Below are 23,657 nucleotides of genomic sequence, written 5' to 3'. Positions count from 1 at the left end.
GTAGGATATGATGGCATTAAACCTATTACTACCAGTTACTGTTGGTTATGAGTGGAATCTGAGTGTTACTAGTTTTACTATTTGTAATTGTACCAATAACTATGAGTTACTATCAGTTACTGGTGGAATCAAAGATCCCCCCCACCTCTGTGAATTGCTCCCTCACCTTCGGTTTTCCCTTCTTCACCTACTCATAGGTGGCCGCCTGGTTCTCAAAACTTCTCATATAATAGTTGCTGGTGCAAAACCACTAGCAAAGGTACTCATCTAAGGGGTCCTAACCTTTGTAAGGTAAATGCAACAACATTTAGGTGGCATGTACTTGGAGGTCACTTGGTCTCTAGGAATACCTCCAACCAGAGTTGGCAATTGTACATGTATTTTCCCACTTTTTTTTAATGCCAATCAATGATAGCAACAAGTAGATCTGGCAAACGCCTGCGACCATAACTGGCATATGGCCGTTGAGCGAATAAGCAGCAAATTCTCCCACAGCGCTGCTCATCGCGCCTGCGCCGCTGCCCAGTTCTTGTCTCGCTCCGTCATTGGCTCACGTGCCCGGTCTCACTACCATCAGTCCACCCACTCCGCCAATCAGCCGCCAGCGTCCCCTTCTGACGTCTGAACGTTCCTGTTGGTGGCCAATGGGCGGCGTGTCCTGATGTAACAGGTGATGCTTGGAATGTGAATACAAACGGGCGGCGGGGCGCGCGCGCTCCGGGGACGGAGCCGCATCATCGGTCCAGCGGCAGCTCCCCTAATACCGCCGCACTGGCTCAGCAGCAGCAGCAGCAACAGCAGCAATGAATGTCACTGGTGGAGGCGTCCTCAGCTCGGCTTCCCTGGCTGTGGAATATGTGGACTCGATGCTTCCCGAGAACCCGCTGCAGGGACCCTTCCGCAACGCCTGGAATTATATGATGAGCAATTACAGCAAGTTTGAGATCGCAACCTGGGGTTCGTTACTTGTTCACGAACTCGTCTATTTCATCTTCTGTTTGCCTGGGTTCATCTTTCAGTTCATACCTTACATGCAGAAGTACAAAATCCAGCAGGTAAAAGGGATTGGGATTTGGGTGGGGAGAATTTCTGTCGTTGATCTTTGCGACAAATTACACTCAGTTTAAAGGGGGGTTGTCGTCATTAAGTATTTGCTTAGAAACAAGCCCCGCCCCGCCCTCCAAAAAGTTTGCCGAATACTGTCCAAGGATATTTGTATAATAGTTCTTATTGTCTGATGCCGTTAACAAGCATGATGTGTGGTTGCTGTGTTGGAGAACAGGTTGGTTCTTATCCAAACAGAGATACTTGACTTATGTTAGAGGCATTTGCAGCTTGCTTTGTGCTCGAGATGCTGTTGGGAAGATAATGGTACAACATCTGTGCAGTGGCTGACATTCTCTATCATCTGTGTTTTATAACACAATTATGAGCTTACAAATCATGCAGTACATTTCTAGTTTCATCCTCGTTTAATTCAAAACATAGTCTGCGTCCTATATGGCCCCTCTGTAGAATAACTGTTAAGAGTATTAATCTTTTCATTGCCCCACAAAAAATAACTAGTTGCAATGAAGATAAAAAGGTACTTACTTCTTGTTTGTTAGCCTGTATTACATTGTATATTTAAAAAATATTTCAGGAAATAGAGCATTAGGCATTATTGGTATGATCCTATAATATGTTCTTGCTGGTATATATGTCTTTACAATAGTTTTTTGGTGTCATTGTAGCTTCTTTGTAATAAAGTATTACAACAATTTTAGTGTATTCCAGTGCCCTGAAGAATGCCATTTTTAATAGATACACTTTATTGGTAAAACTAATTTGGGTTTATGTCTGCAATCTGTTAAATCAAATCCACAGTGCATACTTGCCAAATAACATTTTTTTTGGTCAAATATGGAACTTCAGTTTCATCCTCCAAAGGTTAATCTCAGCAGCTCAAAAACCAAAATACCAGCATGTTTTACAAAAATTGTGATTGCTTCAAGTAGCAGTATTTATGGCATCTTTGGTATGTACTCTGCAATCCTTAGCAAAATGCACATGTTATAAATGCTATAGAAAAAGACATTTACAGCACAAAAAGAGGCCATTCGGAACATTATGTCCGTGCCAGCTCTTTGCTGACACAGAGCAATCCAAAATTGATCCTACTGCCCTGTTCTCTCCCTATAGAGATGTATCCTTATTTTGCTTCAACTGGTGGTGTGTGTCTACTTGCTGCTGCTCCAGGCCTTCATTTAGTTAGTGCTGAAGCAGTTGGTGGTGGGGCCTGCTCATCACCAATATCGTTTCAATGTGTGCAAAGCAAGGTAATAATTAACATCAGCGAATGTGTTGAGTTAGATCTAGGGCCTAGATTCTAGTCCAAGCCTTGTATTTTTTATTCTAGGAGGAGATTTTCTTTTATTGTGCCATAGCTATATTAGGAGGGGTGACTAAAAGCCTGGTCACAAAGGTGGGTTTCAAGAGGGTCTTAAATTAGAAAGCAAAGGGGTTTAGGGAGGCAATTCCAGAGTGTGGGGGCCGAGATGGCTGAAGGTACAGCCACCAGTAGTGGGTGAACAGAGGGGGATGCACAAGAGGCCATGGTTGGAGGAATGGAGAGTTCTGGGGAAGTTGAAAGAGAAGTGTTAAAGCCTCCCCAAATCTAGGAGTGTGCTTATTTGACTTGTGAGTAAGGCTTTAGTCATCCATTGAGATTTCATCAGTCGTATGATGTTCTCTTTCTTAGTTGTGCCATGGACTTAATGTCCAAGTGTTCCTTATTCTGTAGCATATCCTTGGTTTAGTTATGTTAACATGGCCAATATAATTTATATATTATATGTAATCTTTAAAAAATATATAATATAATTTATACATATAATTGCTCCTCGTGTAGAAGAAAGTCTCAGTACTTTATATGGGGAAGGGTCATAACCAAGCAAGAGTTGGCAGGAGACAGAAGCCATGGGTAAAAAGATGGGATTTTAGCAGACTTTTAAAAACAGTTTGTGAGGTAACAAGGTGAAATGGTTTTGAAAGAATTCCAGAGAGCAGGAAAGGTTAACAAAACCACCAGCAGGGACTGACAGATTGACCTTTGATGGTGATATGGAAGAACTTGTAGTAATCCACTAGAAAGGGATGAGTTACTTGAGGGTTCAAAGAAACAACAGAGGAGCTAATATGCTACTAGGTGTATACTATAGGCTACCAAATAGTGGGAAGGAGATGGAGGAGCAAATTAGCAAGCAAATTGCAGAAAGATGCAAGAACTATAGAGTAGTAATAATGGGAGACTTCAATTATCCTAATATGGGAAAATAACAGTGTAAGGGGCAAAGAGGGGGAGGAATTCCTGAAATGTGTACAGGAGAACTTTCTTGATCAGTATGTTTCCAGCCCAATGAGGATGGAAGCAGTGCCGGAACTAGTCCTGGGGAATGAAGTGGAGCATGTTTCAATGGGAGAGCATTTGGGAAACTGTGATCACAATGTCATTAGGTTTAGAATAGTTAAGGAAAAGGACATGGAAAAATCAAATGTGAAAATACTCAACTGGAAGAGGGCTAATTTCAGTGAGTTGAAAAGGGATCTGGCCCAGGTGGATTGGAATCCATGATTGGCAGGTAAAATAGTAAATGAGCAAAGGGCCTTCAAAGAGTAGATAGTTCAGGTACAAACTAAACACTTTCTTACGAGGAGGAAAGGAAGAGCATCCAATGCTAGAGCTCCCTGGATGACCAAAGATTATACAGATGAAAATGAAACAGAAAAAGGAGGCTTATGATAAATGTCGGGTTCATAACTCATAGATAACCAAGCTGAATACAGAAAGTACAGGGAAGAACTGAAAAAGGAAATAAGATGGGCAAAGAGAGTGTACGTGAATAGATTAGTGGCGAACTCAAAAGTCTTTTATAAACATATTAATAGTAAAAGGGTAGGGCCAATTGGGACCAAAAAGGAGATCATTTTGTGGAGGCAAAGGGCATGGCTGAGGTCCTAAATAAATACTTTGCATCTGTCCTCACTAAAGAAGAGAATGCTGCCATTGTTGCAGTAAAGGAGGTGGTAGTAGAACAATTCAATAGGATAAAAATAGATAAAGAAGTGGTACTAAAAAGATTTGCAGTGCTCAAAAGTAGAAAGGTCTGGATGGGATGCATCCTAGGTTGCTGAGGGAAATAAGGGTGGAAATTGTGGAGGCTCTGGCCACGATCTTCTAATCCTCCTTAGAAATGGGAGTGGTGCCAGAGGATACCCCTGTTCAAAAAAGGGGAGAGGAATAAACCCAGCAACTACAGGCCAGTCAGTCTAAGGTCGGTGGTGGGGAAACTTGTCGAGACATTAATCCGGGACAAAATTAAATGGCACCTGAAAAAATATGGGTCAATAAATGAAAGTCAGCACGGATTTGTTATGTGCAAATTGTGTTTGACTAACTTGATTGAGTTCTTTGATGAAGTAACGGAGAGGGTTGATGAAGGTAGTGCGATTGATGTTGTGTATATGGACTTTGAAAAGGCATTTGATAAAGTAGCACATAATAGACTTGTTAGCAAAATTGAAGCCCATGGGATTAAAGGGGCAGTGGCTGCGTGGATATGAAATAGGCTAAGGGACAGAAAGCAGAGAGTAGTGGTGAACAGTTGTTTTTCAGACTGGAGGGAAGTATATGATGGCGTCCCCCAGGAGTCAGTGTTGGGACCATTGCTATTTTTGATATATACATTAATGACCTGGACTTGGGTATACAGGGCATAATTCAAAGTTTGCAGATAACACAAAACTCAGAAATGTAGTAAACAATGTGGAGGACAGTAACACGCTTCAGGAGGACTTAGACAGACTGGTGAAATGGGCAGACACATGGCAGATGAAATTTAATGCAGAGAAGTGTGAAGTGATTCATTTTGGTAGGAAGATTGAGGAGAGGCAATATAAACTAAATGGTACAATTTTAAAGAGGGTGCAGGAACACAGAAACTTGGGGGTGTATCTACACAAATCTTTGAAGATGGCAGGACAAATTGAGAAGGCTTACGGGATCCATGGCTTTATAAATAGAGGCATAGAGTACAAAAGCAAGGAAGTTATGCTAAATCTTTACAAAACACTGGTTAGGCCCCAGATGGGGTATTGTGTCCAATTCTGGACACCACACTTCAGAAAGAACTTCAAGGCCTCAGAGAAGGTGCTGAGGAGCTTTACTAGAATGGTACCAGGAATGAAAGACTTCAGTTATGTGGAGAGACTAGAGAAACTGGGGTTGTTCTCTTTAGAGCAGAGAAGGTTAAGGGGAGAATTGATAGAGGTGTTCAAAACCATGTATGGTTTTGATAGAGTAAATAAGGAGAAACTATTTACGTGGCAGACGGGTTATTAACCAGAGGAGACAGATTTAAGGTAATTGGCAAAAGAACCAGAGGCGAGATGAGGTAAAAAAATTTACGCAGCGAGTTGTTATGATCTGGAATACATTGTCTGAAAGGGTGGTGGAAGCAGATTCAATAGTAACTTGCAAAAGGGAATTGGATAAATACTTGAAGGGAAAAAAATTACAGGGCTATGGGGAAAGAGTAGGTGAGTGGGACTAATTGGATAGCTCTTTCAAAAAGTTGGCACAGACACGATAGGCCGAATGGCCTCCTTCATAGTATCATAGTAGGTTCAGCACAGGAGGACGCCATTTGGCCCATTATCCCTGTGCCGCCTCTTTGAAAGAGCTATCCAATTAGTCCCATTCCCCTGCTCTTCCCCCATAGCCCTGTAAATTTTTTCCCTTCAAGTATTTATCCAATTCCCTTTTGAAAGTTATTATTGAATCTGCTTCCACCACCCTTTCAGTGCATTCCAGATCATTACAACTCGCTGAGTTTAAAAAAAAAAATTCCTAATATTGCCTCTGGCTCTTTTGTCGATCACCTTAAATCTGTGTCCTCTGGTTATCGACCCTTCTACCACTGGAACCAATTTCTCCTTATTTACTCTTGTCAAAATCATTCATGATTTTGAACACCTCTATCAAATCTCCCCTCAACCTTCTCTGTTCTAAGGCGAACACCCCCAGCTTCCCCCGTCTCTCCACAAAACTGAAATCCCTCATCCCTGGTATCATTCTAGTAAATCTCTTCTGCACCCTCTCTTAAAGCCTTGACCTCCTTCCTAAAGTGTGGTGCCCAGAATTGAACACAATACTCCAGCTGAGACCTAACCAGTGTTTTATAAAGGTTTAGCATAACTTTCTTGCTTCTGTACTCTGTCTCTATTAATAAAACCCAGGATCCCATATGCTTTTTGAACAGCCATCTCAACTTGTCCTGCCACCTTCAAAGATTTGTGTATGTACACCCCCGGGGGGTCTCTGTTCCTGCACCCCCTTTAAAATTGTACCATTTAGTTTATATTGCCTCTCCTCATTTGTCCTACCAAAATGAATCAATTCACACATCTCTGCGTTAAATTTCATCAGCCATGTGTCTGCCCATTTCACCAGTCTCTCTCTGTCCTCCTGAAGTCTGTTACTATCTTTCATATTATTTACTACATTTCCGAGTTTCGTGTCATCTGCAAACTTTGAAATTATATCCTCTATACCCTAGTCCAGGCCATTAATATATATCAAAAATAGCAGTGGTGCTAACACTGACCCCTGGGGAACACCACTGTATAATTCTCTCCAGTTTGAAAAACAACCATTCACCCCTACTCTCTGCTTTCTGTCCCCTGGCTAATTTTGTATCCATGCTGCCACTGTCCCTTTAATCTCATGGCTTCAATTTTGCTAACAAGTCTATTATGTGCTACTTTATCAAATGCCTTTTCAAAGTCCATATACACATCAATTGCATGACCCTCAACAACCCTCTCCGTTACTTCATCAAAGAACTCAATCAAGTTAGTCAAACATAATTTTCCTTTAACAAATCCATGCTGACTTTTATTTACTAGCCCATACTTTGCCAAGTGCCAATTTATTTTGTCCTAGATTATTGTCTCTAAAAGTTTCCCCACCACCAATGATAGGCAAACTGGCCTGTAATTGCCGGGTTTATCCCTCTCCCTTTTTTGAACAGGGTGTAACATGTACAATCCTCCTGCCCACTTGCACCTGCCCCATATCTAGGAGGATTGGAAGATTGTGGCCCAGAGCCTCCACAATTTCCATTCTTGCTTCCCTCAGTGACCTAGGATGCATCCCATCCGGACCGCGTGACTTTTCTACTTTGAGTACTGCCAATCTTTTAAGTACCTCCTCTTTATCTATTTTTTTATCCTATCCAATATCGCTACTACCTCCTCTTTTACTGCTACAATGGCAGCATCCCCTTTAGTGAAGACAAATGCGAGGTATTCATTTAGTCCCTCTGCCTCCACATGAAGATCTTCCTTTTTTGTCCCTAATCGGTCCCATCCTTACTTTGTCTGCCCTTCTACCACTTCTATATTTATAAAAGACTTTTGGGTTCCCTTTTATGTTAGCCTCTAATCTATTCTCACTCTCTCTTTGCCCCTCATTCCCTTCTTTAGATTTCCTCTGTACTTTCTGTATTCAGCTTGGTCATCTACTGAATTATGAACCTGACATTTATCATAAGCCTCCTTTTTCTGTTTCATTTTAATCTCTATATCTTTAGACATCCAGGGAGTTCAAGCGTTGGATGCCCTTCCCTTCCCCTTCATAGGAATGTGTCTACTCTGTACCTGAACCATCTCGTCCATGAAGGCCTCCCTTTGTTCAATTACTGTTTTGCCTGCCAATTTTTGATTCCAATCCACCTGGGCAAGATCCCTTTTTAACCCACTGAAATTTGCCCTCCTCCAGTTAAGCATTTGATTGCTCCTTGTCCATTTCCATAACTATTCTAAACCTAATGATATTATGATCAATGGTCCCCCACTGAAACATGCTCCACCTGCCCATCTTCCCAGAACTAGATCCAGCACTGCTTCCTTCCTGGTTGGGCTGGAAACACACTGTTCCAGAAAGTTCTCTTGAACACATTTCAGGAATTCCACCCCCTCTTTGCCCTTTACACTGTTACTGTTCCAAACTATATTGGGATAATTGAAGTCCCCCATTATCACTACTCTATAGTTCTTGCATCTTTCTGTAATTTGCATGCAAATTTGCTCCTCTGTCTCCTTCCCACTATTTGGTGGCCTATAGTATACACCCAATAGCATAATAGCTCCTCTATTGTTCCTTAATTCTAATAAATAGATTCTGTCTTGGACCCCTCAACTACATCATCCCTTTCCAGTGCTACAATAGTTTCTTTGATCAATATTGCCAATTCCCCCCCCCCCCCCCCACCACCGCCCAATCTTTCCTGCATATTCCTGGCTACAATGTATTAAGTGCCCAATCCTCCCCTTCTTTGAGCTATGTATCTGTTATTGGCATTATTTCACAGTCCCATGTGACAACTTGAGCCTGCAGCTCACCAACCTTATTTACCACGCTATGTGCATTTACGCACATGCACTGCAATCTCGTCTTACACTGCCTTGCATTTGCCCCCTGTCTGATCCCTCCTATTTCTGAACTCTTCTTTACTCTAATGCTACTTGACCCTCCCAGTCCTCAGTGCACCTTGTTTCTCCTCTCTAATGTTTCATCCTGGTGCCCATCCCTCTATGCTGTATCATTCCATGAGGAACAGAGGCAGGAGATTTCCCATATAGGTGAAGGGATTTGAAGGCAATGAAAAGGATCTTGAGAGTGATTTGTTGGGGCCAATAGAGCTTGGACAGGAATGGTTCAGTGGGTGTTTGGGTCTTTGAAGGAAAGGACTTAGGCTGCAGAGTTGTGGATTAGCTGAAGTTCGCAAAGGAATTGGAGAATATCCCAAAAGGCATTAGAGAAATAAACCCTTGAGACAAAAGTGTGGCTATTATTCTAGAGATGGGAAGAAGGTGGACTGGCTGTGGGGTTTAAAGCTTTGGTTGGGATTGAATACTTGGTGTGCGCAACCAGGTTCAGCCTGAGGTTTCATGGGGTCAACATCAGAGGCACACATATACTGGTGAGTGCTGAACTGGATGGCTTCATTTTTGTTGACATTGAGCTGTAGAAAATTTCAACTCATTGAAGACTTGATGTCCGATAGGCAATTGTAAAATTCAGCAAAAGGCCCTGGAGTCAGTCGTGAAGGCAGAGAGAAATAATGTTGGGTGATATTTCTGTACATGTGGAACTTGACCTCGTGCATTCAGAATAGCAGGTGAATGAATAGAAAGAAATTGAAGATGAAGCCCTGAGGCACATCGGAGGAGACATACAAGTATGGGAGGAGAAACCATTTGCAGTGATTGCGTTGGGACAGGTAGGAGTAGAACTGTGAGAGCACGGTGTTGCTTAAATCTAGTTATTTGGAAGGCTTGTTATTTATTTGATGATCTAATTTTTCATGTTTGTGAATATGTGAAAGCAATTTTTGTGCAATGCACTGGATGGTAGACTTTGAGTTATTACAAGTATTCTGTTACCAGTGTCCAGTTAACAGGCAGATGGGCAGATTTTAAGTGTTAAGTAAGCATGTAATAGTTCAGTTCTTAAAAATTTCAATGTGCTGTGCCTTGGAGTGGTAGAACATTAGCTTCTCCCCACAGTCTGAGTTAATACCATGATAATCTACTCTAAGTTGGCTCCTAATGGCTGGCTTTAGCCACTAAAGCTTAGGACATGTCAATTGTCTACATCACATGCCATTCTCTCATAGGGTAGTGAGGATCTATACCTAGGTATGGGAACAAATTACTAATTCAAATGGTAACTTTCTTTTTTATTCTCTCTCTCTCTCTCTCTCTCTCTCTCTCTCTACCCCACCCCAATATTTTTCCTTTTAACCTTCCTGTCCTGAATGTGGTGACTTGAGTGGGGGGGTATGGTTCCATTGGCAACTGTGTCGACTCTGGCCCCACCCAGTAACTTACCCAAGTTATGTGGAATTGACAGCATTGCAATAGGTGATTTGGCCCAACTGGTCTATGCTTCACACGAGCCTCCTCCCACCCTACTTCACTGAACCTATCAACTAGATCTGTTCCTTTCTCCCTCATGTTTTTATCTAGCTTCCTCTTAAATGCATCAACTACTCCATGTGGCAGCAAGTTCCACATTCTAACCACTTTGGGTAAAGAAGTTTCTCCTGAATTCCTTATAAGATAGTCACAAATGAATCCAATATTTATGACCCCTAGTCTTGGATTCCCCCACAAGTGGAAACATTTTCTCTATGTCTACCCTATCAACCCCTTCATAATTTGAAAGACCTCCATTTGGTCAACTCTCAGCCTTCTCTTTTCTAGAGGAAAAAAGCCCCAACCTGTTCAGTCTTTCCTGATAGGTATAACCTTTCAGTTCTGTTATCATCCTTGTAAATCTTTTTTTGCCCCTTCTCCAGTGCCTCTATATCCTTTTTGTAATATGGAGACAAGAATTGTTCACAATACTCCAAGTGTGGTCTAACCAAAGTTCTATACAAGTTTAACATAACGTCTTTGCTTTTCAATTCTATCTATCTAGAAATTAACCCCAGTGCTTCATTTGCATTTTTATGGCTTTGTTAACCTGCGTTGCTACTTTTAATGATTTGTGAATTTGTACCCTGAGATCTCTCTTCTCCTCTATTCCATGGAAATGTGGCCTCCTTATTTCTCCTACCAAAATGCACCACCTCACACTTATCTATATTGAAATTAATTTGCCATTTACATGCCCATCCTGCAAGTTTATTAACGTTGTCTTGATGTTGTCATTCTGAATTTGTGAGTCTGGATGGTGAGTGTTAGTGGCTGTTTGTTCATGGGGACTAGAACAGATGAGCATGAACTTGTCCTCGCACAAACCTTTAGTAGGGTCACTGGATGATAATTAGGAATAGTAACCATGGGCATTTTTCAGCTCCGTAGCCTGGAGATGCTTAGACTCGTTGTAGCACCTTTTCATCTTTATCTTGAAATTTGAAATCAAATTGACCATTAGTTCATTGACGCAGCATGCGTGTCACCAGTTTTAATAGTTGTATAGATAATATCTTATTGCTGTAAAATCCAGGAGTATTATGTTTGGAAACTTTTTATAAGGTAATGATGATAACTCAATGTTGTAAATGTGATGCTGGAGGTAACCAGCATTATCTGACAAAATGAACAGCCCACAAAAACCAAGTGTGCAATACATTTTGCCATTGGGTTAAATAGGCTAACAGTCACTATTAAATAGTTTCTATTTTTAATGCAAGTTTTTCTTCATGTCAAAGATTTTCTGTGATTCAGACTACTTTCTACATTGTATCTGTTTCTTTTCTTTTCAGGACAAACCAGAAACTTGGGAAAAACAATGGAAATGTTTCAAAGTGTTGCTCTTCAATCACTTCTGTATCCAGTTACCCATGATCTGTGGCACCTATTACTTTACTGAGTACTTCAACATCCCTTACACCTGGGACTCAATGCCAAGATGGTAATTTTTTATTGTATTTACCGTAGATTTGGTGTTGGGGAGAGTTTCTTTAGTAGTACCACTTCTATATAAAGTTAAAAATGACTTTCATTTGTTTTTATTAGAATACTTTTCATCTTATTTGGGAAAGGTTGCTTGGACTTAAAAAAAAGCTGCATGTTTAATGCATGATGCGTTTTTGGGAATGCTTAACAAAAGAGCTAGCGCCTTTCACAACCTCTGAACATCCCAAAGAGCATTACAGAAATGAAGTCCTTTTGAATTGTAGTCACTGTTGTAGTGTAGGAAACACGGCAGCCAATTTGCACACAGCAAGAACCCACAAACAGCAATGACCTGATGATCTGTTTTAGTGTGTTGGTTGAGGGATAAATGTTGGCCAGGACACCAGGGAAAACTTCTCTGCTGTTCTTCAAATAGTGCCATGAGATCTTTTACGTCCACCTGAGAGGGCAGACAAGGCCTTAGTTTAATGTCTCATCTAAAGGACGGCACCTCCGACAGTGCAGCACTTTTCAGACTGGAATATCTTCTCAGGTCTCTGGAGTGGGACCTGAACCTACAGCTTTCTGGCTCCGTGGCGAGAGTGTTACCACTGAGCGAAGGCTGACACTTAATCTCAAATGGGCCTGTTTTCTGAATCATCTTAGCACGAAGAGTAGGAAGTGTTTTTTTTGTGGAACTGAGACAGGTTGTTGGAGATATTTGCAAAGCATCTTACTTTACCTGATCTATATACATAGGATTTATTTTTAGATGATGTGACTGAAAACCTTATTTGGTGGGAGGGATGGGAGAAACATTTTGTTCAGATTAATTTTGCCTTCCTCGAAGAATGGACTCCACCACAACTGAGTGTACAGCATAAGGCACCAGACACCTTAACCCTGGCCACTAATAATTGTATTCCAAACAGCCATGCTTCCCTCAAACTGTATTACATTAAAAAGCTTGAAAGAATTGCAGATGTCTTAGCCTTGGGTTGTATGTGAGAAGATTATTCTTTTACTAGAGTATTATGCATATAAATAAAAATCAATACATTGTCAGTGATAGAGGTTCCAGAGGGTGCATCTTGGCACTTATATCAGGATGCACCCCGCCCTGGTGAATTTTTGGGGTCATTAAAGTTACAACTTTGAGGGTCATATTGTTATCACATCATTGCTGAATACTGTTTTTCCACAGATTTTCTAAGCTTTTCAATTGAATGTTGCCTGTGGCTATATCCAATTAAGGTATATGCAACTGCATGTTGACTGGAGAGCATACTCCTAACTATATCCTGTGAATCACTCTAGGCACATGCTGCTAGCCCAGTGCTTTGGTTGTGCAGTTATTGAGGACACCTGGCACTACTTTTTGCACAGGCTGTTACATCATAGGAGGATCTACAAACATATTCACAAGATGCATCATGATTTCACAGTAAGTTCCAAGCCGTACTATTTTTATTTTCTGAAAGTGCTCACTCTTCAATTCAGATAGAGTTTAAGCGTAAGTGTTATTAAGTTGTCTTCGTAATCTTATTTATAACTTTCCCTGCAACTCTAAGGTTCCATTGGAGATTTTTTTTTTGAAATTCAGGTGTACTAATTCGAATCTGTGCAACTTCTTGGTAATCTTGGACTTGATGCTGTTTTGTTGCTTCTATGTTTAGTTTTCTCAGGTACTTCTATATGAATGTGATTTTAAATTTAAAAGAATATATATAATTCAGTCTTTGTTTTACCTAGACAAGAAAAGCACATTGTACTTAGACTTTGTTTTATTTGAAAGCTAGTTTTAGAAATGATTGAATTTAGTACTGGTAATATCCTCTTTACTTGTTACGTTTTTGTCTGTAGTCATTTGCAAATTGTGTGGAAAAAGTTTTAAAAATATCTTTAAACAAGAGTTTCTAGAAGGCTATCTATCAATCTTTTGTAAACTGTCTTCAGGATTCAGTTGCAAGTATAACAAAACTAGTCTGTTACAGTATGGCCATTTTTTTGTAGAACTCAACAAGTGCAGTATTATTGTTGGCACTAGTTGCAATGGGCTTGAAACCCAGTTTTGGTAAAATTTTTGAAGAAGTGACTGGTTATTTGGCAATGCATTCTCCAGTAGCCAGAGTTCACCACCAAAATGAATCTTAGGCAACAATGTCTGCTCTTGTTGCTATCTGAGATACTGAATTCCCCATGTAATACTGACATTGCTACTGTGGAACTTCTTTCAAGAGGCTTTATGTTCATGGTTTTCTTTGATACTATTGCACTGAAGTCTTTTACATCTTTATATCTTTCCAAAATTCTGAGAGGCACAAAATATTAGACGACAGCAGGCTATTTAACTTGATCTGTGAGTCCAAAATTAAAGGAGACATGCACAAAATTGTCAAGTTTCAAGAGAGTTCAGAGTTTGGAAGAATTTATGCACGTTGTGATGGAAGGTGTCGTCGACAGTGCTATCAAGCGGCACTTACTCACCAATAACCTGCGCACCGATGCTCAGATGGTAGTGGTTGTTGGAGGCCAATCATCTCAGTCCCAGGATATTGTTGCAGGAGTTCCTCAGGGCATTGTCCTAGGCCCAACCAACTCCAGCTGCTTCATCAATGACCTTCCCTCTATCATAAAGTCAGAAATGGGGATGTTTGCTGATGATTGCACAGTTCCATTCGCAAGCCCTCAGATAATGAAGCAGTCCGTGCTGCATGCAGCAAGACCTGGACAACATCCAGGCTTGGGCTGATAAGTGGCAAGTAACATTCATGCCAGACAAGTGCCAGGCAATGACCATCTCCAACAAGAGAGAGTCTAACCATCTCCCCTTGACATTCAGTGGCATTACCATCGCCGAATCCCCCACCATCAACATCCTGAGGGTCACCATTGACCAGAAACTTAACTGGACCAGCCACATAAATACTTTGGCTTCAAGAGCAGGTCAGAGGCTGGGTATTCTGCGGCGAGTGACTCACCTCTTGACTCCCCAATGCCTTGCCGCCATCTATAAGGCACAAGTCAGGAGTGTGATGTAATACTCTCCACTTGCCTGGATGAGCGCAGCTCTGACAACACTCAAGAAGCTTGACACCACTCAAGAAGCTTGACACCATCCAGGACAAAGCAGCCTGCTTGATTGGCACCCCATCCACCACCCTAAATATTCACTCCCTCCACCACCGGCGCACAGTGGCTGCAGTGTGTACCATCCACAGGATACACTGCAGCAACTTGCCAAGGCTTCTTCAACAGCACCTCCCAAACCCACGACCTCTACCACCTGGAAGAACAAGAGCAGCAGGCACATGGGAACACCACCACCTGCATGTTCCCCTCCAAGTCACACACCATCCCGACTTGGATATATATCGCCATTCTTTCGTTGTCCCTGGATCAAAATCCTGGAACTCCCTTCCTAACAGCACTGTGGGAGAACCTTCACCACACGGACAGCAGCGGTTCAAGAAGGCGGCTCACCACCACCTTCTCAAGGGCAATTAGGGATGGGCAATAAATGCTGGCCTTGCCAGCGATGCCCACATCCCATGAACGAATAAGAAAAAATGCACCGAATAGGGAATATGCAGAATGGACTGCCGACAAAACTAGTTGATGTGGCATTGATTAATTCCTTCATAAAAGAGCTGGATGAGTGTCTTGTTAGGATGAGTTTGAAAGTCATATAAAGCCCAAGGAAGTAGAATTTGTGCTTCTGACAAAATGAAAATATCATCCGTGATAAGCAAATTGTTAGGTTTGACAAATGGAGGTAAAAATGTAAATGGGTGAGCAAAACTCCACAATATCTATCCTTGAAAGTGAGCAGGAGGGGGGTGGGGTGTGCAGAACTTTTCCTTGCTGATTAAATTTGAATAGAGCCCATGATGGGACAGATTGTACATGATCTGTGAAAGGAATGGGGTTGATGAGACAAATGTTCCTTTTTTTTTTCAAGTGCTAAAAATGCAATTTTACCATAAATCGAGCTACACCATATTAAAATATTATCTTTTTAGTCTCCATTTGGCATGCAAGCTGAATATGCTCATCCATTGGAGACCATTATCCTTGGAGCAGGCTTTTTCATTGGAATCATGATCTTCTGTAATCACGTGATGCTGTTGTGGGCTTGGGTCGCTTTCCGCCTGCTGGAAACGATTGATGTTCATAGGTAGGTCTGAATATATTGTATAGTGTTATAGGTGGGACAAGTTCAGTTGACTAAAACATAGATCAACAAATTACAAGCAAAAGATTGGATTGGACATTCCCATTTTAAGGAGTAGTTACTATTGGCAAATTAAATGCACTGAAAACAAAAACAATTTTTTGCCTTGAAATAATGGTATAACTAAATTAGCACTGTTATTGAATTTATTTTTGTTTTCATTTAGTTTCCTTATACAATGATTAATCCATCCATTTGAATTCAAAATTACTTAATCTGTGCAGTAATGGGGGTTAAGGAAGCAAAATGCTGTCAGTAGAAAAGTCATTCATTTTGAATCCTTTCTCACATTTCCATTTAAAAAAAAACTTTACAATAAATGTTCTGTTTTTTGCAGCATATGTGATTAAATTTCAGTATGTTTTAAGAGGTAAAAAATGTCTACTGCTAGATTGGCATCAGGGAATAAGAATTATTAGTAATTTCGCTGGGTCAAAATCCTGGAACTCCGCACCTAACAGCACTGTGGGAGAACCTTCACCACACGGACTGCAGCGGTTCAAGAAGGCGGCTCAAGGGCAATTAGGGATGGGCAATAAATGCTGGCCTTGCCAGCGACGCCCACATCCCATGAACGAATAAAAAAAAAGAACAAGGTCTATCTCTCTTCCATAGACCAATCCCCTACCCATCTTCTCACTATATCCTCAATCCCTTCTCTCCAGAAACACATTTTGTCCATTGGACCCATATATGCTAATAGCTTCAATGCCTTCCATGGTAACTTATTCCACAATTCTACTCCTTTGCATGAAAAAGATTTGCATGACTTGCTCCATACTCTTCATTTCCAAATTTTTATCTTGTGCTCCATGGGATTAGAGCCTTGACCATAATGAACAATTTGCCTGGGTCAATTTTGTCAATTCCTATGATGATCTTCATCGTCGCGGGGTCAAAATCCTGGACCTCCCTACCTAACAGCACTGCAGGAGAATCTTCACCACACGGACTGCAGCGGTTCAAGAAGGCGGCTCACCACCACCTTCTCAAGGGCAATTAGGGATGGGCTATAAATGCTGGCCTTGCCAGCGACACCCACATCCCATGAACGAATTTTTAAAAATCAACCATTGGTAGTAGAGGTAAGCTTACCTAAGGATTGGCATGTCCCGGTAATTTCAACTTGTAACCATAGGATTGTGAAGTGAGCCTCCGATCAAATGTTTTGCTGAGTCACTAATTGTGCACTTCAGTACATATCCTCGTAACATTCATGTTGCATATAAGGGAGGGTCTCTTTGATTGAATAGATCCACTTCAATGAGTCATTCAGCTGGTACTTATTGATGTGATGATGATCTGCATCCTTCTTGCTTCCAGGTACAAGTCAGAGGCTCAGTAGTCGCCAGACTTTGTCATGATCTGTCTTTTTTGTGGCAGTTCCTGTTGAATTTTATGCAATCAAAAGGTCGAGAGCTTGGTTAAACGAGTTAACTTTTAAAAAAATAAATATTAGTTTTTCTTCAAATTATCAGCCTTTCAGTGTTAAAGTTTTTTTTGAATGGAAATTATAGCCATTTAGTTTCTAATATTGATAATGTGGTGCCCTTGTTTGAATAGTGTTGTTTTAATAATAAGTTGCACTTTTTACCTCCAGTGGTTATGACATCCCCGTAAACCCCTTGCACCTGATTCCGTTTTATGCTGGAGCTCGGTTTCATGACTTTCACCACATGAACTTTGTTGGAAACTATGCTTCAACCTTCACCTGCTGGGATAAAATCTTTGGTACTGATTCCCTGTTCAACACTTACTGTACAAAGCTGGCCAACAAAGAAAAACTAGAAGATAAGAAGATAAACTGAAGTCCACCACTGTCACACACGATTGAATAATCTTTTATCCAAGTTTCTGATTCAGGTCTGGGGTATTGATAACCATTCACTGAAATTATGAGAATGAGGTACAATTGAAACTTTTTATATATATTTTCAGCCCCATAAAGATTGCAGTCACTTGGGATGAGGAATGTAATGCCCAGGACTTCTAAGGCTCTCCTGAGTCAGCTTCTGCTGTGAGAGGTAATATTTAGACTGCTGGAACCTTTTGTGTCAGCTGTATTATATCACCAGTTTAGATCTGTTGCTGTGTAGCTCCAGAGATCTTTGAGATCTGGAGGTGGAAATTCAACCTCCTGAGGGCTAAGGAGTTAACATCTCTTTATACTTGACCAGCTGCTACCATTCCACAGCAGATTCACCAAACCAAAAAAAACACGTTTACAGTATAAATGGGGCACAATTTGCTGCACTGACACTTGTTATTATTCAGAGTAGTGAAATGTTAAATTGCCTTTTTGCGTCTTAAGCACATATTGTGTCCCCAATCTCAACAACAACATAATGCATCTTGATGGGACTTAAAGCCTACATTTAAGTTAAATCAGCAGTTGCATGCCATTTTGGACCACTTTGACATTTAGATGTCTTGGGTGTGAAAACACACACACACACACACACACACACACACACACACGTGTATGTATATGTATGTATAGAATTAGCTGCCCAGCTATGAGAGAAAATCTTCCTTAAACTGGATTAATTTGCAGAGGTTTTTTTTATGCGATGTCTGTATTCTTGGTAAATGTATCTTTGTTCCATAATGTTTTCCTTGTCAGTATTTTAATAATATGAATAAAACCTGAGTACATTGAAATCCTGATGAGACCACAGCACTGGGACTTGATGGAATTGATATGTCTTCATTTTCCCATTTGTGCCGAATAGTTGTGGGTAAAACATGAATTCTTAAAGAAGCAACTTATGATGTTTGTTCAGTTTTTACTATCTAAAAGTGGTTTGAATTTTTGATTTTACAGGTTTCATATTTTTAAGACTTTTTTTGTTTTGTTCATAACCAAGTATTATCTTCTGTAGTCTACAAATTAGAATATTATTTGAACTCCAGAATATAATAAAGTCTATCAGTATTTGATTTGCACTCTTTCCCCCCCCCCCCGCCGCAAACAAAAAAAACCTATTTTCTCCATGCAGCAGTGGCAAGTTAAAAGACTTGGAACCGGAGTCAATAGACATTTTATTTGTACATGAGATGTGTGCATTTCTGGTATCGTCTGCACTTACTATACAGTGCTATATAAAGGATACACACTAGAGGAACAGAGAAACATAAGATGATTAATTCTGCATCATAGATTATAAAGCTGATCTTACTCATGGAATAAATAAGGTACTTTACTGTTACCCATAGTTTTATCTGTTTACATACAAGCTGCATTTTTTTTTCCTTGTGTGACATTTCTTTGACACATTTAGATGATAGTCCAACATCATTAGGTAGCTCTCTCACAGAAGTGATCAGCAAATGTGTTACAAAATTCCCCATATGGGGATTGAGTATTTTCATAGGGTTTTATTGGACTGAAATATTACTTTCACCAATTGCTATGAATTTTTAACCCATGAGTTGATATAAATACACAATATTTCAATATTTCTTCAAATTATCTGGCCAGTCCAGAATAAAAGCCTGTTTAATTTATGATAGCAGATTGTAAGTACAGTTCTACTGTTAGAGCGCTTGCTTATAGCCATTTGCAGCAGTAGTGTGATAGGGAAGTAGTAGTTTTGGTTGCAGTGTTTTTTACATCGGTTATATATTAAAATCTATATATTACTACATTCCATTTGAAATTTCACTGAAAATCCTATGTCAACTCACCCCTTATGGAATTTCTCATTTTAACAATATTTACATTTCCCTACAACACCTGTTGCCCCTGTAGGTGACAGTGTACTGGTTGATTCCAATGTTAAATGTCACATAACATTAGCTGCTAAAACTAACTGATACTTTATACCGATAATTTGAATGTACAGGCCAGTATATGCCCTTGCCACCAGGTGGCTTAAACTTGATTCCTGAGTATGATGCAATGTGCAGGTATTTTTTGTGATTGTAATCACTGTGATTGTATTAAGTTTTGTTTAAAACAATCCTACCCTGATTTTTGAAAACTTTTATTCTTCTCAGCCAATTTTAGAATTGCCCCAGTCCAGTCCCACACCGCTGTTGTATTTTCTCAGGCCTTCCTGTGCAGTAATGTTGCTGATTATACAAGGGTGCATTGTACCTCAACTGCCGGGCCCTTCACAGGCCTACTTTACAATTCACGCAACTCCTATGGGCCCACTTGTAGCTTGGTAACTTGCGAGAGAATGTTTGTTTTGTCAGACTTCCTCCCCCTGAGATGTTGTTCCAACCCTCTCACTCACTGTGACTGCTTCCCGTGTCAGCCCCATCCCCGTATACCCTGCTGAGATTTTTTTTCTTTTTTCCTGACTCCAATCCCATATTGAAATTGTTCTCCATGTTAACCCCACCTCTGCTCCCCCATCATCCTCTTTTCCCATTCCATTCCTCCCCCATCTCCCTCCCTCCCTCCCTGCTCTTTCTCGCCCTTCCTGTCCTCCCTTCCTCACCTCCGTCCAGTGATCCCCCACCCTCTAACCCTGCTTGGCTTGGGAACTTATGAACAGGAGTAAGCCATTCAGCCCTTCAAGTCCGCCATTCAATTAGATCACAGCTGATCTATACCTCAACTCCATTTAACCGCCATAGCTCCATAGCCCTTGATACCCTTACCTAACAAAAATCTATTGATCTCAGCCTTGACAGCTCCAATTGTCCCAGCATCCAGACTTTTGGAGGTGAGAATTCCAGATTTCTACTACCCTTTGTCTGAAAACGTGCTTCCTGATTTCCCTCCTAAAGTCCTAGCTCTAATTTTAAGATTATGTCCCTTAGTTCTTGATTCCCCCCACCAGAGGAAATTGTTTCTCTGCATCTACCCTATCGAATCCTCTTAACATTTTAAACACCTCAATCAGATCACCTCTCAATCTTTTGTACTCAAGGGAATACAAGCCAAGTTTATGCAACCCGTCTTCATAATTTAACCCTTTAGGCCCTGGTATCATTCTGGTGAATCAGCACCGCACCCCCTCCAAGGCCAGTATATCCTTCCTGAGGTGCGGTGCCCAGAACTGAACGCAATACTCCAGACAAGGTCTGAACAAGGTTCTGTACACTTCATCTTACTCATTGTGTGCAATGCCGCACGTGATTGACTAGTGTGTTGTAAATTTGCTGTCATACTATTGTGTGTGATAATGGAATATTGTAATGTGCATCTATAAAATGAGGCAGACATAAAGTAAGGGACTTAGATTAAAGGAGTAAAATTTTAATTCTGAAAATTTTGTTGTTGTGTTATTTTGGCCTCATACTGTTGCCTTTTTATTTCAGATTATCTTGCTGTATTTTTAAATACTGTAATGACATCTTGTCTATCAAAACTTGACATTCTCATTTTGTTTTTATTTTGGAGGAACCAAACATTTTCTTGCCGTAAATTCTTTTACTTGGCTACCAACAGTCATATAAAGAATAATAATAAAATGGGCAACTTAAGAAATTGAAATGTCATTTTTCCCCTCAATATTTTGCCTGCACATTTTTTAAAATCCAAATGTAGGATATTGGGTCAGAATTTGCTGCAGCAGGACATCTAACGACGCCTGCCGTTAGTTAGACTTGCCCCTTCACCCTTCAGCTCAAATATTTTCGCCCACTAAGTTGCTGAAAGTGCAAGCTGATAACGGGGCAGCGAGGGAAACAGGACATCTGAGACCTGAGTGAACGGGGCAACCAACAGGGTATCTCTAACCAATGAGATTTAAGAATTGGGAAATAAACACAGGGAGGACTGAGAAGGAGGATGAATTCAATGTCAAATCAGATACAGAAAGAGAAATAAAGAGAGGGAAAGAAAGATTGGATTGAGAGAGAGAGAAACAGAGTCAAAGGAAAAGTAAGAAAAGAAATGTTAAAATTTTTAATTTGACATTTTTAAAATCTGGAAAAATTCAAAACCTGAAGGAATGAGACTCCACACTTATAATAGTTAATTTTTGGTGCTAGAGAGGTTGATTGGCAGTAATTAACAATTGTCACATTGTTGAAAGGGTACTTATGCTTGTAATGCCAAGACCTAACTTTCTGTGATGAAATTAATGGGCAAGTACAGCAAGTTCCTAAAAAAAAAAAGGGGCAGTTAATTAAGAGCGAGATGCCGTTTTCGCAGCAACTTTTAGATATTCACATTTAACTGCGCATTTGCTCCTCGCCTGAAGTTGCGGTACCATTACCCCATAAATAACAGCGAGTGCCGTTAGCCGTGCCGTTATTTTGACAGCAAATTCTGGCCCATCAAATTTAAATGATGTAAACTGTATTTTTTGGATATGGTCTGTATTTTACAAGCATTGCTGTAGTATTGGTTCATTTGTTTGTTCAGTATGTTTTGACTCATTCACTGCACTTTCACCATGTACTAAATAGTATATATGTTTACTTGACATTGCGAGGTTGCCATAAGAGATTCTATTTGCAAAGGTACCTGCCGTATCCCGTAGTTGAAAAGACTTGTTTACATCCTTCATTCTGTATTATGCATGAAGTAATTGAAAAGTTTGTAAATGTGTTTAATTAAAAACTAATGATTTGACTATGACTATTTTAATGTATTATCTTGCACTTGCGTTTCTGCAGGTTTCAGTTACTTTACAATTGCGTTATCTTTATTTATATAGTTAGCCAAGATTTCTTGTTAGCCAGGTGCTGGTGGGTACCTTGAGCCTGTGCAGCAGTTTCCTAATTGGCAACACAGAACTGTGTTAAACCTAGAACTAAAATGTAGTGTGGGTGTAATGTTGCAAAATGTGGTAGAATGGTATGGAATAACTGATCACTGCAGCATTAGTCACTCTTGTCAGAGCTAGAATAAAAGATCTGTAGTTATAATGAGCTTTTTTCTTCTTCAAATGAGAAATTTTGAGTCCTGTGATCTGTTGCCGTAAGTGTAGTGGAGCAGGACTCCTGCTCGCCCAATCGGCCTGCCACCGACCCAGTCAGAAATCTTGGGGTCAGCTAATTTCAATATTGCTAGGTGAGACAAAGGTGCATGTCCTGCGAGCAAATGGCCAGTTACACCAGGAGTCTTGAAATACATGTGGAGGAGGGGGATGTGAAAGAAGCAGCTGCAGGATTTGAAGCTGACTGCTCTTCAAGCAGAACCAACATGCAACAATTTGAAACCATGGCTCAAAAAGAACCAGGAAGACAAGAGCCTGAAACATCTCGGAATGATGCAAATATTGTTTGAACTGAAATTAGGTGGAGTTGGGGGGGAATAGTATAGCTGGAGTGGGTGGCAAGTACCTGTCAATTCAGCAGCCAGGACTATGTAGATGAAAGTGGCACAGGGGGTGAGTGGAAACTCCCTAACCTCCAGGGCCTCCCCAATGCAGAGAAAAATTCAAAGACCTCACAAGGTCAGCAAAGGTAAGTGTTATGGCTTCAAGCTGCTGTTAATGTCTATTTTGTATATTTCAGGCAGTAGGCCCATATATAATGTAATCATGTTATAAATATTTATTGATGAGAATAGACCAATGAGAAGTTAGTATTTTAAAAAGGCTGCAGGAGACATTGAAGTAAGTCATTTGTTGTGTAAGAAAGAGGCATGACAGCTACCATTAAAACAAAGTTGTGATGGAAATGGCGTAACTGAAAATCGTGACCGAGGGAGATGAAATTTCCCGAGAAGTGCAAGCTAATACAAGGCTTTAAATATGTTATGAGTAGATCTCCAGTGACATTGTGCATGACAAGTCAGTGACAGACAGTATCTCCATTACCTATGCCTGTTATCTTCATGATGCTGGTTCTCTCAATTGCTCCTCTTCTGCCTGATCTTTCCCCTTTTCTGGTTTTCTCCCTTCTGTTTCTTTCTCCTTTCCTTTTCAGGTGGGAACAGGGCAGTGCCATGGGGAGAAGGAGGTGGAGTAGAGCTGCGGGGAGATTTAGATATTTTAAGTGGCCAAGAGGAGAAGTGGACATGTTAAGCAGGGCAGGGATGGTCAAACAGAGGCAGAGCTGAAAGTGG

At 40.6% G+C, this 23,657-nt stretch overlaps 1 protein-coding gene across 1 annotated transcript; it reads left to right on the top strand.

Moving 5' to 3' along the window:
- Window positions 1-786: 786 nt before the first annotated feature.
- LOC137326268 (methylsterol monooxygenase 1-like) lies at window positions 787-19,154 on the top strand. The gene is made up of 5 exons (XM_067991196.1): window positions 787-1,055; window positions 11,316-11,464; window positions 12,766-12,892; window positions 15,471-15,625; window positions 17,283-19,154. Exons 1-5 carry the CDS (start codon window positions 804-806, stop codon window positions 17,488-17,490), a joined length of 891 nt encoding a protein of 296 aa, XP_067847297.1. The 5' UTR covers window positions 787-803; the 3' UTR covers window positions 17,491-19,154.
- Window positions 19,155-23,657: the final 4,503 nt, after the last annotated feature.

Source organism: Heptranchias perlo, chromosome 1 (assembly GCF_035084215.1).
Source record: "Heptranchias perlo isolate sHepPer1 chromosome 1, sHepPer1.hap1, whole genome shotgun sequence".
Classification (NCBI taxonomy): Eukaryota; Metazoa; Chordata; class Chondrichthyes; order Hexanchiformes; family Hexanchidae; genus Heptranchias; species Heptranchias perlo.
Note: the sequence above shows the minus strand (reverse complement) of the source record. Positions and strands in the feature narration are given on the sequence as shown.